Below are 15,947 nucleotides of genomic sequence, written 5' to 3' on the forward strand. Positions count from 1 at the left end.
ATTGTTGAGACATGTTGTGTGCACAGTTTGGTTTATTCCCTCCTCGCTTAATGTCCTTAATGTGTGGTGGTCCCGCGTCAGTCCAGCAGGGGGCGGTGACGCGCCTCAAACTGGTTTGACAACCGTCAGGAAACAACAAACAAGAACTTAAAGACGTAGAAAACGCACGAAGAAGAAGTCGGTGCATCCCTGCAGCGTGTTTGTTGTTCTCTATATTTGCATTTATGAAGTTATAAATGACGATCTGTAAACATCGAAAGTGACAGAAGAAGAAGAGGAGCGTCTGAATCACGTGTTGCAAACATGAAGTTAGTGTTTCTATCACGAGAGTAAAAGAAACGACAATTGATATTGTTGTAATGAAGCTAGCAAGAACTATTCAGTGTTTATTGCTCCCCCAATCACATCATTGGTGCAGACGTCCCTTGATTTTGTTGTTGTTGTTGTTCTAGGCTCAACATCGAGGGACTGTTGGTGTACTTCCCCTACGACTACATCTACCCGGAGCAGTACTCCTACATGCTCGAGCTGAAGAGGACTCTGGACGCCCGGGTGGGTCGCGCTCCTTTATCCGCTTACAGGGTGAAAGAAGTCCACAGCGGATTGAAGATGGTTTCGGAGCTTGGTTTTTATTCAAATTAGTAATATTACACACTGTAACAATATGGAGTTAGACACACATATGACAATAACACGATATAAAGATCTTCATAACATCCACCGCAGTAAAATACAACTAACGCATTCATGCAGCAGTAATATTACTCCAGAAACTTCAGATTTAATAGTACACTGACTGGGAACATACTGCACGGTGAATACTTGTACTTCTCATACGTTTTGATAGGAGATGATGGTACTTGCATGCTTATTTAAGATTCTGAAAGCAGGACTCCCATTTAAAGTTATTTTTAAGTTGTATTGGTACTTTTACTTCAGTAAAGGATCTGAGTACTTCCTTCACCTCGGCTGTGTCCCTTTTCCAGAGCACATTCTGTACACAAATATACAGCGACACATTTGAGTTTGTCTCTTAAAAGCTGGTGACCAACTAATCAAATGGGGGAGAATTAAAGTTGTTGGTTTCTTTTTACGGGAGGACAGCTTCACAACATCCACTTGATGTGTCTCTTTTTCTGACCAGGGTCATGGAGTCCTGGAGATGCCATCAGGAACCGGGAAGACAATCTCTCTGCTCTCTCTCATTGTTGCCTACCAAAAGGTGAGTTTAGCTGCTTTTGTTTTCTTGTTGTTTCTCGTCACATGAACCCTCTTCAATATATCTGTCCCTCCCGCTCGCTCAGGCCTCACCTTTGGAAGTGACCAAGCTGATATACTGCTCCAGAACTGTTCCAGAAATTGAGAAGGCGAGTCAATGTGAAAACATAATAACACTTCCCCCACAGTTTAAAAAGTAAAAATCAAAGAGTACATCTTAGAGACATTTGTCCTCTCAGGTTGTGGAGGAGCTGCGGAAGTTGATGGAGTATTATTCTAAGCAGACTGGTGAGAGCAACAACTTCATGGCTCTCGCCCTCTCCTCCAGAAAAAACCTCTGCATCCACCCCGAGGTACGAACAGCCGGTGCACCGCAAAGTCCGGACCTCACGTACAACACGGGGCAAAGCACAAACTCACTGGCGTGGACGTTTCAAACTGTCCCGCGTTGTCTTTTTGAGCTACAACGACATCGTGAGGTTCAGATTAAATGCATCCTCCTGCTCCTCTCCAGGTTAGCGCTCTGCGCTTCGGTAAGGAGGTTGATGGGAAGTGCCACACACTCACGGCCTCGTACATCCGCGCACAGCGCCACAGCGACCCCGACGTGCCTGTGTGTCGCTTCTATGAGGTAAGAAGTCGCCCGAATGCTTCCACTTCTGACCAGCTGGTGCCTTTCAACTGAAGGGCAGGTAAACAAGGCAGGTGTACGGATAATATCCTCAAATAACCCACAGATGATACCTTATTACATTATTAGGGAGTGGTTTGTGTTAAAATTGTACCATCACACTTTAATATCAATTATTTAGTGTGAAGCATCATTATTTGTACCTAAAGATGTATTTTTTACTAGATATTTTGGGGTAATTTAACTGTATTTACCTTGTCATGCATTTTGTTTTGTCACAAGGCAACATGCATGCAAACATTTCTAATACACATTTTTAAAATTACATTTTTGACTTAACCCATTTGTAAGAAGAACTTTATTCTTTCATTGAACAACAAAAATACGAATGTGGCACGGCCCCCATTGAATGGTAGGGTGGAGGTGTACCTTTGTGTGGATATACATGCGTCTGACTCTCACTGCTGTAAAAGGTTAGCCTGCTGTATACATGTAGCTGCATCAAGGGTCCAGATGAGCTGGCCTTGCAAAGTCTTGTTCTCAACTACATTCAAGCTCCCTGTTATATGCTTTTGCAAAAAATAAAAACGGCCAAAATTCCAGACTTAAGTTTCAGAAAATGTGCCTTGAGCGCCGTGTAATTAACCAATTGATCCTTATATATAAGGCGCTCCGGATTATAAGGCACTGTTGTTTTTTGAGGAAATTAAAGGCTTTTAAGTGCGCCTTGGAGCGCGGAAAATGCGGTATATTGACTTTAATACTACAAGAGGGCGCCTCGTTTGTTTAACAACGACAGGCGGACAAGAGCAGCCGTTTCGAGCGAGAGCCTTATTGTTTTATTAATCTGTCCGTTTAAATTGTTTGTGCTTCATCAACTAATGTTTCACATAACTAATTTGCCGCATCATACATATTTTATATTAATTTCAAACTTTTAAAAATTGAAAATTAAAAAACTTTGTTTATTTATTGTAAATGACCTCTCACGGCCCACCTGCAGTACCTTCGCGCCCCACACTTTGGGAATCGCTGCTTTAGAGTAACGGTATTTATACAGTTACATGTTGGATGCTTTCAGGATTCTCCCCAAATAGCCTTTCAAGCCCGAAACCGAGTGCACGTGATTCCTCTTGCTTGGTAGCCAGCAGTAGGTGCACATTCCTCTCTGCCGCTCTCGTCACCACGTCTCGTTCCGGTTGGTGTCCGCAGGATTTCGATGCAGTCGGCCGGCAGGTGCCTCTCCCCGCCGGCATCTACAACTTGGACGACCTGAAGGACTTCGGCAGGAGGAAAGGCTGGTGTCCTTATTATCTGGCGCGCTACTCGGTACGTCGCTCTACACACAACGAGTAGCTCGGCGCGAAGAGAAGCTTTGTTAGTATCACAGCTGGTTTCTTCTCACGGCTAACATCTGGTGATGGACCACTTGGCAATCCAATCTGGAAATAATGTGACGCGGTTGTTCTTTACTGGAAATACCACATCATGTCCTAAAGTTGGTCACGAAGGTTGCTGTTGTAACTCTGACCGTGTCCTGTTGACCCGGTTCCCTCTCAGCTCCTGCATGCCAACATCGTGGTGTACAGTTACCACTACCTGCTGGACCCAAAGATCGCTGACCTGGTGTCCAAAGAACTGGCCAAGAAGTCTGTGGTGGTGTTTGATGAGGCCCACAACATAGGTGATGTATAATTCAACATGTCGAATAACATTGAACATATTTTCTTTGATCATTTTTGGAGGTTTTGTTGTAAATGTTTATATTGTCCATTGAATGTTTCCTGGCCCTGCAGTGCTTGATTCTTTGTTATTTTCTCTTGCACCAAAAGTCAAAGCAAATTCCATGTGTGTGAAAACCTACTTTGCAAGGAACCTGATTCTAACAATGTAACAATAATTCAATTAGTGTTTAAGTAATTACGCTTACTGTTGTGTGTATTCATATAACGTATAGAAGAAATACAATCTATGATTTAAAAGAGTTTGACCTACATTCACGTAATAACATAATACAATATGATAAAGCTCCCCCCCCGCCCTGTCTCTTCATTAACCTTCTCTTTTCATCTTCCTCCTGTCTTCTACCCAGACAATGTGTGCATCGACTCAATGAGTGTGAACATCACCAGACGAACACTCGACCGCTGCCAGGGCAACGTGGACACGCTTCACAACGCCATCCAAAAGTAAGAGCCTTTGTGAGGTGTGACACTTCCGTCTCCGAGTCCTTCCAAAGGTCCCTTAGCTGGGAAAAGAACGTGAGGGCATTTGCTTCATTGAAGGAGATTTGACAGCGGCACAATTCTACAGTTTCCATGGAGACCGTTTATTTGCTTGTACGTCCGCTTGAGATACCAGCGTATGAAGTGGTTCTTGAACATCCTGTCGCACACTTTTTGGAGGCCGGTGACGTTCATGCGGCACGTTTAGGAGGGTGTCCCCCCCCCCCCCCTCCCGCCGCGGTATTCAGCTGACTGGTAGAAGCGTTTACTTCAATGGGGCGGTATGAGAATACCTGAGTACAGTGATACACTTCCTGAAGTTTGGACAGATAAGGATTTGACTGCCAGTCAAATTCATGGCTTAAAATCAACACAGATGACACAACATAATTAAATTAGTGATACCTTTCTATACTTACCTCTTTACTGTGAACACTCCCACCAGTTTTTATAATGTTTATTTTGTATTTTAGCATCAAATATTACTGAACATGCACCAATAATTAACTACTATTTATGTTGAAAAGATAACTTTTTTTAAATAAACGTCTTTATTTGTCTGCTGTTAATCAGATCTACAGGTAACAACAGTTCACTTTGTTTTTGTTCAACCCTCTTGAAAGATTAAATGTTGGAATTGGGACAGATTTGTTATTTCCACATGGAGTTCATCAACTTCCTGTTGCCATCTTTGCTCCACATTCTGTGCCCTCTGATAGGATAAAGGAGACTGATGCTGAAAAATTGAAGATGGAGTACAGGCGTCTAGTAGAGGGGCTGAAGGAAGCCAATGTTGCCAGGGAAACGGACGTCTACCTCGCGAATCCTGTGTTACCCGATGAGATTCTTAAAGGTACGGCCGTCGAATTCATCTTGTCTTGATTTTTCATCCTTTTCATTGAGTTTTGAATTCACTATCAGTGCGTGTTCTGTGGCTCTCCCACACAGAGGCGGTCCCTGGTACCATTCGCACAGCAGAGCATTTTGTTGGCTTCCTGAAACGTTTCCTGGAGTATCTGAAGTCCCGTCTGAGAGTCCATCATGTTGTGCAGGAGAGCACCCCGCAGTTCCTCAAGGACATATTTGACAAAGTCTGCATCGACCGCAAGCCTCTGAGGTCAGTCTCAACCTCAAGAGTGCATTAAAACGGTCCCTGAATACTCTGCTGTCTCAAGTCACCGTGTACTCGCTCACTTTCTTGCTTATTCACTTGATCAGTCTCCACCTTCACTCGACCCCTTGCCTTGTTCCCTGGTGCTGTGTTCCTCTCCAGGTTCTGTTCAGAACGGTTACAGTCGTTACTGAGAACTCTGGAGATCGCAGACATCGCAGACTTCTCCGCTGTCACCCTGATCTCTAATTTTGCCACCCTGGTCAGCACATACAGCCAAGGTATCGAAACACTGCCGGAGCAGCGGCTGCAGTCCGCGAGTGACTGGGCCCCTCGGTGTCTGTCTGGGTTTTGTCTGCGTGCTTAAGGACCTCAGGCAGACGTGCGCTGGTGCTGATTGCATCTTTCTAGTTAACCCACGTTGTGCTTGTAGTGGGATGTGTGGTAGATCTTTGTTGACTCCTCTTGGTTGTAGGTTTATGGGTGCACTTTATTAAACATTTGTTCTCTGCGTCTGTCTGAAGGATTTACCATAATCATTGAGCCCTTTGAGGACAGAACTCCAACCATCGCAAACCCCGTGCTGCACTTCAGGTGGGCGCAAATACACAGATACACTTGTTAATGTTGGAAAGTGTCATTGCTTATTGTCCCTTTGCTGCTGTTTCTCAACCCAGTCCAGTGATTATTGGAAAATGAGTGCAGGTTTATTGTCTGATGTGTGCATTTTGTAAACCTGCATATAAAACATCAAAGAACGTTTGTTAAATGGCCTGCGTTGGCTGACTTTGTTACAGCCACGATGAGAAGGAAGGCCGCCCACTGACACTTTCACTTTGTGGCCCCCCGAGTGCAGACTGCTGATATCCAATATTCACTCTCTCAGAAATATGACTGTTCTGATCTTTGATCCTCTCTCAGTTGTATGGACCCCTCTATTGCCATCAAACCTGTTTTTCAAAGATTCCAGTCAGTGATCATCACCTCAGGGGTAAGTTAGTTAGTGAGTCGTCTCTGGGTGTTTTCACTGCTCAGTCAACAGTCATGAAGATTTATGCATTTTGGGAAAAAAAGGATCAGTATGTATTTTAACCTGATGAACTCCTGTTTGACCTCCTCAGACTCTCTCTCCACTGGACATCTATCCCCGAATCCTTGACTTCCGCCCCGTTACCATGGCGTCCTTCACCATGACGCTGGCACGGACCTGCCTCTGTCCTCTAGTGTGTAACTACTCTCCAACACACACACACACACACACACACACACACACAGATACTCGCAAAAGCAATTAGGGAACGAGAGAAGGGCTGAAAATCACAATTCTGACATAAAAAAACACTGTATTCTTGACAACATTAAAGACTTTCACCACATTTATACACATCTACACACATATATATATTGATGCAGAATTGTTAAATACTGTCCTTCTGTTTTGTCCCACGTAGATTGTTGGGAGGGGAAATGATCAAGTGGCCTTGAGCTCAAAGTTTGAGACCAGAGAAGACTTTGGTGAGTAGAAATGTCTTATTATTTATTACAGTACAGTGTCTTAGAGGCCCCACAATATATATATATATATGTGTGTGTGTGTGTGTGTGTGTGTGTGTGTGTGTGTGTGTGTGTGTGTGTGTGTGTGTGTGTGTGTGTGTGTGTGTATTTTAGAGTTGCATTTATAGGCTTTTACAGAACTGAAAAAAATCTGTTCTCTTAAATGAGTGATTCCCTTTTCTTTTTGTTAACAGCTGTGATTCGTAACTATGGCAACCTACTCCTAGAGATGTCTGCGATAGTTCCCGACGGCATCGTGGCGTTCTTCACCAGCTACGTGTACATGGAGAACATAGTGGCATCTTGGTATGAGCAGGTCAGTGTGTGGACGGACACCCGGAAGGCTGCTGGTTCTTATTAAGATCGATCCTAATTTATCTTCTCACTTATGACCATGATAACAATCATAATAACGTCTAAAAATGTTTGCTTTATTGAACAGGAAAACTATTTGTGTCACCAAGCATTTAGCCCAACGCATTGTGTTCATGTGTTTTTGTTTATCTGCAGGGCATCCTGGAGAACATCCAGAGAAACAAGCTGATCTTCATCGAGACTCCGGACGCTGCAGAGACCAGCATGGCCCTGGAGAAGTACCAGGAGGTCAGAGACTCCGGTCATGCACCTTTTTATGCATATTGTTATCATGGTCACAGACGTCTGTAATTGGGATATACAGACAGGTGCTAAATGGATGGATGACACGACGCCTGTTCGCTTCTCAGTCCATAATAATCTACTCTATGTATAACAATCAAGAAAAAAGGAAATCTATTTTCAGAGGTTGTCAATTTGTGTAAATTCCTCAAAGGGATTAATTGATAACTACGGAAAAAGTAATAAAGTCTTTTGTTGCAGACTTTTGACGTTTGACATTTGTTGTTGTCAGGCATGTGAGAACGGCAGAGGAGCCATCCTCCTGTCTGTGGCCCGGGGGAAGGTCTCTGAAGGAATAGACTTTGGTAGGCCACACGCTGCCTTACGGGTACAGACAAAATACGGATTTAGAGAAAGTGTTAAATAAATGCTTTTAATCTTTTCCTGTTTTCGGTTCAGTGCACCATTTTGGCCGAGCGGTCATCATGTTTGGAGTTCCGTATGTTTACACCCAGAGTCGCATCCTCAAGGTCAGACCTGTTATTATATTATCACAATTTTATTTATGTCGTGTGCCATGTGAGTCAGTCAGCCTGATTTTAAACAATATATTTTCTGTAAAAATCAAACTATTTATTATATATGTATTTAAGCCATATTACGTTACATTTATCCATTTGACAATCAAGTCATAGTGGCGCCTTTAACACAACGCAATCGATCACATTTTATAGATGAGGAAAGACTGTCATGCATTAGAGATGAATATTTATAATAGTGCCGGAAATCTGAACAGCAAAATGAATTATTGAACCGCTTTTCCCTTCACTGTTTAACATTGATAAGATTTACAATCTGTTTCAGGCTCGTCTGGAGTACCTCCGCGATCAGTTTCAGATCAGAGAGAACGACTTTCTCACGTTTGACGCCATGCGTCACGCCGCCCAGTGTGTGGGCAGAGTCATCCGAGGCAAGACCGACTACGGCATCATGATCTTCGCCGATAAGGTGCGTGAATACGGCGTCACGGCCTTTAGCTTCACAGCAGCGGTCGAGCGTCTGATTGAGTGAGCGACTCCCTGTCCCGTCCGCAGCGTTACGCCCGTGCAGACAAGCGGGGGAAGCTGCCTCGCTGGATTCAGGAACACATCAACGACGGCAGTCTGAACCTCACCGTGGACGAGACGGTGCAGCTCTCCAAGCACTTTCTGCGACAGATGGCGCAGCCTTTCAGACAAGTACGACGCACCACACATTTTGCAGCTATCCCGGGTGGCCGACGTAAGGGAGTTTACAGGCACAACTAATTGAAAAGAATATAAACGCTAAAAGTAAACTAGCAAGTTTACCTCTTTAGTGCAAAAGGCCACAGGCTGGACGGTAAAGTGTTTTAATTTAGTTAAATTAAATTAGATCTTGTGACACAATGCTTTGTCAAAGTGATAATTTTACAGCATAATTAACGATGTCTAGTGATCACAGAATAAACATTTGACGATCTTTGTGAGATAGCAAAAGTCCAGAGAGGACTTATGTGCAATCTTCCTCGTGTCCGTCGCAGCATGTTAGCGTGCAGGACGTTACTGGGTTTTGTGGCTGGATGCATCACGTTTTCGTTTTCCTCTCCAGGAGGACCAGCTGGGCCTCTCGCTGTTGACTCTCGAGCAGCTGGAGTCAGAAGAGATGCTAAAGAAAATTAGTCAGATCGCTCACCAGACCTGACAGATTGTTCCTTTCGACGCATATCGTACACAAGACGAGCAATATTAAAGAACTTGTGGATCAACATGTTGCATCTGTCATACAGAGAAGACTAATGTTTGTTTTGCCACTGTACAGTCACATTTTATACTGAACTTGAATAATCTGTTCAAATATAAATGTTTGAGTTGGTGAGTTAACTTGTTTTTCATTGTCTCTCAATCCTGCCTAAAGCAAATACATGAATAAATAAATAATCTGACTATATGCTATCCAAGCAGAGTTAAAGTAGCAGCCCTTATAGATAAATAAACATTCCCAGACTAACAGACCTTTAGTAATTTTATTACAGCTCAAATATAAAATAAACGTTCATTTACCAAATACACAATATCATGAGATTAATATTTCAAATTCTCCCCATTTTAGATGTAATGTTTTTCATAAACACTGTAGTTTCTAGAGTAAACTAATGATCCCATTCTCTACCACAGCAAATGCAGTTCTACGTCATGGAAAATGCATCTTTAAAATGATAATATACAATGTTTGAAGATAAAATGTAAGATCGGAGTTTTGTGGAAAAATGTCATGTCATTAAATCAGTATCTCTACTTTCAGCATTCTTAAAGATGAAGTTTTTAAAATAAGTTATTTATTGCTATTGCATATTAACTTTAAAACAACTAGTTAAAGTAATGATGGTTATAACAAACTAAAAAAAGAGCACAAATACACCGGACATTATAAGCTATTTCATTAATGTATATTAGTGAGTTGATTTCAGGTAACAAGCGTAAACAAAATAGACACGTTAGTTGAGCTCGTCTCTACGGCCGTTAGGGTCTACAGGACTTTGTATCTGTGGTTTGACAGTAACAGGTTCACCATTAGCGTTATATGTCAGCGTTTGACAGCAGAAATGTGTGTCTGAGTAAACGGCTCAATTCAGCGATTTCAGGAAATGTTTGTGGATTATGTTAAAATGAACAATGTTGAGCTCCGACTGACTCAGGCATGAAACAACTTATCCTGACGACTTCAGAAAAATGTGTTGTGACTTTAGTGCAATGAAAATATATCTATAAATACTGTACTTGTATAGCGTATTTCTAGTCTTCTGACCACTCAAAGCGCTAAAATACAATGTGTTATTATTGGGAACTGAAAATGTGCAAAAATATCATTTATTTTAGGAAAAATACCATCTAACATGTCAGATATTTGCATTCATTATGTGCAAGAGGCGTTTTTGTCTTAATTAAAATTAAATGTATTCCTGTAATGTGAAAACTGGACCTTCGTAAAACAGCTCAAATGAACGCACTTGTAGTTTTATGATTTGCTTTGACACAAATTCTATAAGCGGAGTGACGTTCTCATTGTAACGGCAACACACATCTACGGTAAATGAGAGTTTAAACTTTAGCACAACATCCTCGTCTTAAATCAAGTGTAACAATTACATTTTTATAGTCAACACATTTCAAAAAGATAATCTGTAATGTGCCTATTTATCTTTAAGAAATCCCCTTGTAAACGGTATAAATTCTTGTGTAGTTTAAATAGTCAAACATGATTCTTTTCTTCTAAATTCTGAGGAAACTGCTTGTTTCTAACCTAAATTCAGAAAGGAATGATATTGAGTTTCAAGTGAACAGGAAGGAAAGGTTATAGTGCAATATAGATATGTGTGTGAGCACACTGTTGGAGACACTTCAATGGCCAAGAAATCCTTTCATTTACCGTTACTTTTAGTAAATAAATGAGATTTTTGACCATCTCCACAACTATCTTCGATTTCTCTAAGGGGACCCACGGTGGGGCCTCCACGGTGGTGTAGGATATATTCGTGTACATTTTTCCAGTGTGTGTTAGCTGGATCCACCGAGCGAACCTCTTCTGGTCAAGCTCTGTGTGCTGCAGCTCAGGGCGCGAACTTCTGTCAAACAGGTCGACTGCTGATCACGAAAGAAAAAGAGACAAAGGACGTCAACGAGTGAGCGGCTAAAGTCAAAGGGAAGTCAGAGACGTAACGAGGACCCGTTCGTATGTCAGTATTTCAATTGTAACTGGGATACAAAAGTGGGCTTTGTTAAAACTTGGTGTTTAGACAGCATGTCTAACTAGCCTGTTAGCAAAGAAGTCTTTTATATTGTTTATGTAAAATAAATTGAATTATAAACTGTGAGAATCAGCCCCATTTACGACTTAAAGAATGAATCCCTGTCAAACTGGTCGGCTCACCTGGGCCCCATCCGGACTCTCAATGGCTCCCACATTCAACACATTCAGAGACTTCGCCCTCTTCATTCTGAAAGCAGGGCGGAATATCAAATAAACCCCTTTCATAAAACTGCCACAACACCCTCAAATAAACACACACACAAAACCACCTTTGTAGCAGAACATTACCCAGCATTCCTCGGGGTAGTTTCCTCCATTCCGACTCCTTTCAGCTTGCGGACCAGTTTCTCGCTGCTTCTACGAATCGACTCTCTGAGTTTGGTGAAGGAGCCGCTGCGCTTCAGGTTACTGAGTCCATCCTGTCCGCAGCCGGTGTCCTCCGCGCTGGACCAGCTGGGACGACCATCGCCTGTAGCCCGGACATAGTGTGGTCATTGAGTCGATGCAGCGTAGCATCGCAATATTGATACATGGATGAAGAGGATCAATCTTTTATATGAACTATCATTGCAAATACAATGAAGTTCTCAGCATATCTCAATGTTTGAGCCAACAATGAGAGCGTATTGGAACAACCATCATGATTATATTGTATCATGGAGCCTCTGGTGATTCCCTCTCTTCTTCTCATTGAACACGGATGGGTGAAGGACGACCCAGCTACATTTTGGAGCACGTTGCCAGTCACTTGGCCTTGTCAATATAAAATCCACAGCGCTTTAGTATCTGGTAGATGATAGTTAAGTCACAAAATAATTGTATAGACACAATGTCTCCCCGGCGTGTACCAGCAGCCTTAAAACGCAGCGTCTCAAACTTCACAAAAAGAGGTTGTTGTGGAAGCTGCCATGTTGATACTATTTCAGTATTTTTGACTTGTAAATATCTCCATAAGAAAGAGTTTGGGTGTTTTACATAAATGCATGTTGAGTATTTAATATATTTCTACTTATAAATAAAAGCACAGCTGACATAGCGGGGCTTCAGCTAGTCATGACTGTATTTCAACATCATTCTAAAAGTTTTTGAAAAACATCCACACAGATATATTCAGCCCTCCAAGGGGCATTTTACTGTATTTGTAAAAGTCATCATGACAAATGAAAATGACGATAAAAACAAGACCCAGGTTGTGAAATAAAATATTTAGTGTTATTTAAGTTTCATTCAAATCTTTGTAAAATGCAGCGATGGTTCATGCAGACATGAAACAAACCAAAATGACAAGCCTTCAACAAAATATATAATAATGCTGCAGCAAAAAAACTAGAAAAACCAACAGTTTTGCACCTTCTACAGAGCCAAACTCCTTTTCGTGGGCTCTGGTCAGAATCTCCTTGTAAAGGGCTTCAGCCTGCCTGTACTTCCCCTGCTTCAGATAGCATGACGCCTGACAGAGAGCAAAGACACACAAAGGTAGATCTTAGGTCTTCACAATTTACATGTATAACATATAGAAATATGTGAGGCAGTCAAGTGTATTTGACTACTACATATTTGGATTTGTATCCACATAGTTAAATGCATCTACTGACACTTCGATGAAAAGTTCTGTCTAAATGAATGTAAAGTAATGAAAGACCTTATGGCCGTAATGACGCCAACTACAGGGCATATTTTATATTTGGCATTAATCAGACATGACATCAAGGTGTCCGCTCACCAAGTTGTTCTTGGTCTTGGCCACGTTGGCGTCGTCTGGGCCCAGTTTGCTCTGGTAGATGTCCAGAGCGCGCTCGTAGTACTGCTCCACCTCCTGGTATTTCCCTTGGTTCTGACACAGCAGAGCCAGGTTGTTCAGCTGCTTGGCCACATCCGGGTGGTCTGTGCCCAGAACCTGAGGCGGGAAAACACATTATTTCAATGATGATTACATGGAAGACACATTGGGGGTTGAGGGGTGAAGGTGGTCGGTGCCAGCGGTGGTTCCTGTGCACGGACTACAGACCGCGACGACGTGACACGTGTGCACTTCCTTGGTTTAGCCGTCTCAGTTTAGCTAAGTTAGCAGGCTAAACGTCCGAGAGTTAAGCGATTCAAGTTGTGTCTGGAGATAAAGACTCGTGTGAGGTGAGGGCAGAGGTCCACGCGGACCTGCCTGCTCTGTCTGCTGGCGACGGTAGCCAGCCAGTAGAGTTTCCACGGCTGGATGAGAGCGTGCGTTACAGTAAACTTCTCAAAACACATCTAAAATAATAAACTCATTGCAGGGTTCTTAAGGCCGCACGCATTGACCGTGACACACGCGCATTTGAACCAGTTCACACGCCAACCAAGTTGTCCTGCTAACTGTGGACAACCACTAGCCTCAGGGGCCTGTGAGCACAACCGTAAATGTCAAGTGTACTCCAAAAAGGTCTCTACTGGACTCCGTTTTAAAAGGGTTCTTTTTACGTTTGGAAATACAATTGGGAGGAGATCACGTGACAGGAGGTCCTCAGGGAGTTTGTTTTCAATATGTATACTTGTCCAATGACGCAATGCTAATGTTAAGCCATATTGTCATGTCATAAAAAGATATATTCATGGTATAGCCGTAACAAATTGTGTTCTGTGTTTAGTAATAAAAATGAGCGTATTCTCTCACCTTCTCTCTGATCTCCAGAGCTCTTTTACACAGCGGCTCCGCTTCCTTGTATTTCCCTCTTTTCCCATAAAGCACTGCCAGGTTGTTGAGCGTTGCTGCCACCTGCACAAACACACACAAGACACACAATGTACAATACATAAAATGTCTGATAAACTCCATTTAAAAACTAAAATATATAATACCCTTTGGGTTATTATAGACAGGTTTGAGGTTAGATTGAAGGTAATCAAACCGTACAATTGGAGAGAAAAGAAAAGATCAACTATCAACGTCTTTTTTACGTCTCAGCTGGTTCTGAGGTCAGAGGTCACCTCATGATCAGCTACTCGATAAACTTACAGCTGGGTGGTCCATTCCAAGAGTTTTTTCTCTGATGGCCAACGCGTCATTCAACAGGTTGGCTGCCTCTTTGTATTTGTTCTGATCTCTAATGAGAAAAAACAAATCACACTGAAAATAAAGGTTTCATATAAAATTACTGGTGTTGAATCAGGTTTTCAATTTCCCGCTAATTGCATTCCATTGTGAGCTTTAAGTTCATGAAAGATTTGATGATAAAAGTCATAAAAGTCAGTTATGGTACGATATATTTTGCAGAGATGTAAAGTGTGGAGACATTTATTAGAGGTTAATGTATCACGGCTGTAATAATTGGTCTGCTGAGCATCAATCGATAGACCTAGGCTTCAAAAAACATCCCAAAAAGTTGCACTTTGGGGACCAATTTGGGAGGCTCAGCTTGCTACACAGGATGGAGACTCATTTGCAAGTAGAATGAATATCATGAAAACATAAATAGTCCTAAAAATTCAAAGAGTGGTGACAGGTCTCACCTGTACACCAGCGCAAGTATGTTCAGCATGGTGGCCACGTCCGGGTGGGTGTGGCCTGACGATTTCTCCAGATCTTCCAAAGCCTGTTGAAATCAAACCAAAATAAGATGCTTTTGGTCAACTGATTGGTACAGAAAAGGTTTACATTTATAAAACTGTGGTTAGAGGCTACGTGGAGAGAGGGAGCAGCTGCAGGTGAACACCCTCCCACCTGTTTGCAGAGTGGCACGGCGACCTCGTATCGACCTTGGGATGCATACTGGATGACAAGGTTGTGGAGTGTGCGAAGGCGGGCGGGGATCTCGTAGCCGCCCTGCTGGGCTGCGGCTGCTGCACTGCTGTGATGAGGCTGGGACACTGAACAGCAACAAGCACACAGAATGTAAGCAATCAGTAAACCAAGTTATCTGACACAAAGTCTAATATCTGATGCGCGTGTGGAGCTCTTTCTGCTAGCTGAATGTCATAAGAGATGCCGACATTGGGCTGCGTCCTTTTTAGAATCTAGCTTGCCCTTACAAGTTACCCAAGAACACCGACCCTGAACACTGATCCTTGTTTTAAAGCAGTGTAGGAGTTGGACTTCAGCTTTTAGCTCTCGCTGAACAGCTGCAATAAAACTAAATAAACAAATTGATTCTCTATTTTAATTTAGCTAGATGAGAAAACCCAGTAAATCAAGAGATTTGCAATGAATCTACACAAACAATATGACATGACCTTAAGTCAGTTCCCCCATATGATAGAAAACAGTTTCTCATCAGCAGTCTCATGCGGTAAGATTTTCTGAGCTTTTGTAGCTTTTTCCACAATCTAAGTGATCGTAGATTCTCTTGTGATGATGCAAACAGACTATGTGACTGTCCCTCATTTAGACAAAGATGGAAAGGTCTTATTTATGCTGGGAGGGATCGAAGCACATACTGGTGTTACTGGTAAAGAGACTCACTCTGCGACGGTTCTTCGTCCTCAGTAGGAAAAAGGTCATCCAGAGACTCTTTGGTGGAAGACGTGTCTTTGTCTTCCTGAAGACAGACACAAAAGATGGAAGTGCAGAAACATATTCATCATATTCTAAATACGTTACGTGTTCAGTACTATTTATATTTTTATCTAACGCAAATTTCTCTAAGTGGTGTGTCATGGTCACAAGCAGAAAATGATTTTCCAATTCTGATTCTGTGGATTTTTTTCACCTCTTTTGGTTATTGATTCGATTTTAGCAGCACATTGACTAATTAGTTAAGGGGAGTGATCTCACCGACGCATTGCAGGTGTTTTTGTGCAAGCGGGCAGTAAT

At 42.4% G+C, this 15,947-nt stretch overlaps 2 protein-coding genes across 8 annotated transcripts in view; one reads left to right on the forward strand and one right to left on the reverse strand.

Moving 5' to 3' along the window:
- Positions 1-137: 137 nt before the first annotated feature.
- On the forward strand, positions 138-9,237 carry ercc2 (excision repair cross-complementation group 2). Its single transcript, XM_040191483.2, has 23 exons — positions 138-308; positions 453-552; positions 1,145-1,222; positions 1,305-1,367; positions 1,458-1,571; positions 1,733-1,849; positions 3,062-3,178; positions 3,410-3,533; positions 3,942-4,038; positions 4,794-4,927; positions 5,023-5,191; positions 5,348-5,466; positions 5,710-5,779; positions 6,107-6,176; positions 6,307-6,408; positions 6,637-6,700; positions 6,934-7,055; positions 7,250-7,342; positions 7,629-7,701; positions 7,796-7,866; positions 8,201-8,344; positions 8,431-8,574; positions 8,966-9,237. Exons 1-23 carry the CDS (start codon positions 304-306, stop codon positions 9,056-9,058), a joined length of 2,283 nt encoding a protein of 760 aa, XP_040047417.1. The 5' UTR covers positions 138-303; the 3' UTR covers positions 9,059-9,237.
- Positions 9,238-9,366: 129 nt separating this feature from the next.
- The window catches only part of klc3 (kinesin light chain 3), a 33,333-nt gene continuing 26,752 nt past the window's right edge, over positions 9,367-15,947 (reverse strand). For 4 of the 7 annotated variants that reach the window (XM_040191685.2, XM_078107628.1, XM_040191600.2 and 1 more), the window contains 10 exons: positions 15,597-15,672; positions 14,859-15,004; positions 14,648-14,730; positions 14,154-14,241; positions 13,812-13,913; positions 12,888-13,061; positions 12,515-12,614; positions 11,453-11,633; positions 11,285-11,351; positions 9,367-10,998 (listed from right to left, as the gene is read on the reverse strand). In XM_040191685.2, the coding sequence (XP_040047619.1) occupies positions 10,912-10,998; positions 11,285-11,351; positions 11,453-11,633; positions 12,515-12,614; positions 12,888-13,061; positions 13,812-13,913; positions 14,154-14,241; positions 14,648-14,730; positions 14,859-15,004; positions 15,597-15,672 (1,104 nt within the window). In that variant the 3' untranslated portion in view covers positions 9,367-10,911. The remainder of the gene's footprint in view (positions 10,999-11,284; positions 11,352-11,452; positions 11,634-12,514; positions 12,615-12,887; positions 13,062-13,811; positions 13,914-14,153; positions 14,242-14,647; positions 14,731-14,858; positions 15,005-15,596; positions 15,673-15,947) is intronic. The other 3 variants (XM_078107667.1, XM_078107926.1, XM_078107889.1) reach the window with 1 other exon arrangement.

Source organism: Gasterosteus aculeatus, chromosome 1 (assembly GCF_964276395.1).
Source record: "Gasterosteus aculeatus chromosome 1, fGasAcu3.hap1.1, whole genome shotgun sequence".
In the NCBI taxonomy this organism is placed as follows: domain Eukaryota; kingdom Metazoa; phylum Chordata; class Actinopteri; order Perciformes; family Gasterosteidae; genus Gasterosteus; species Gasterosteus aculeatus.

Excerpts from the sequence above, each read along its gene's own strand:
- ercc2 (XM_040191483.2), top strand. Across the intron at positions 3,534-3,941 it reads TGATGAGGCCCACAACATAG|ACAATGTGTGCATCGACTCA; the intron begins GTGATGTATAAT and ends TCTTCTACCCAG. Across the intron at positions 5,192-5,347 it reads ATCGACCGCAAGCCTCTGAG|GTTCTGTTCAGAACGGTTAC; the intron begins GTCAGTCTCAAC and ends GTTCCTCTCCAG.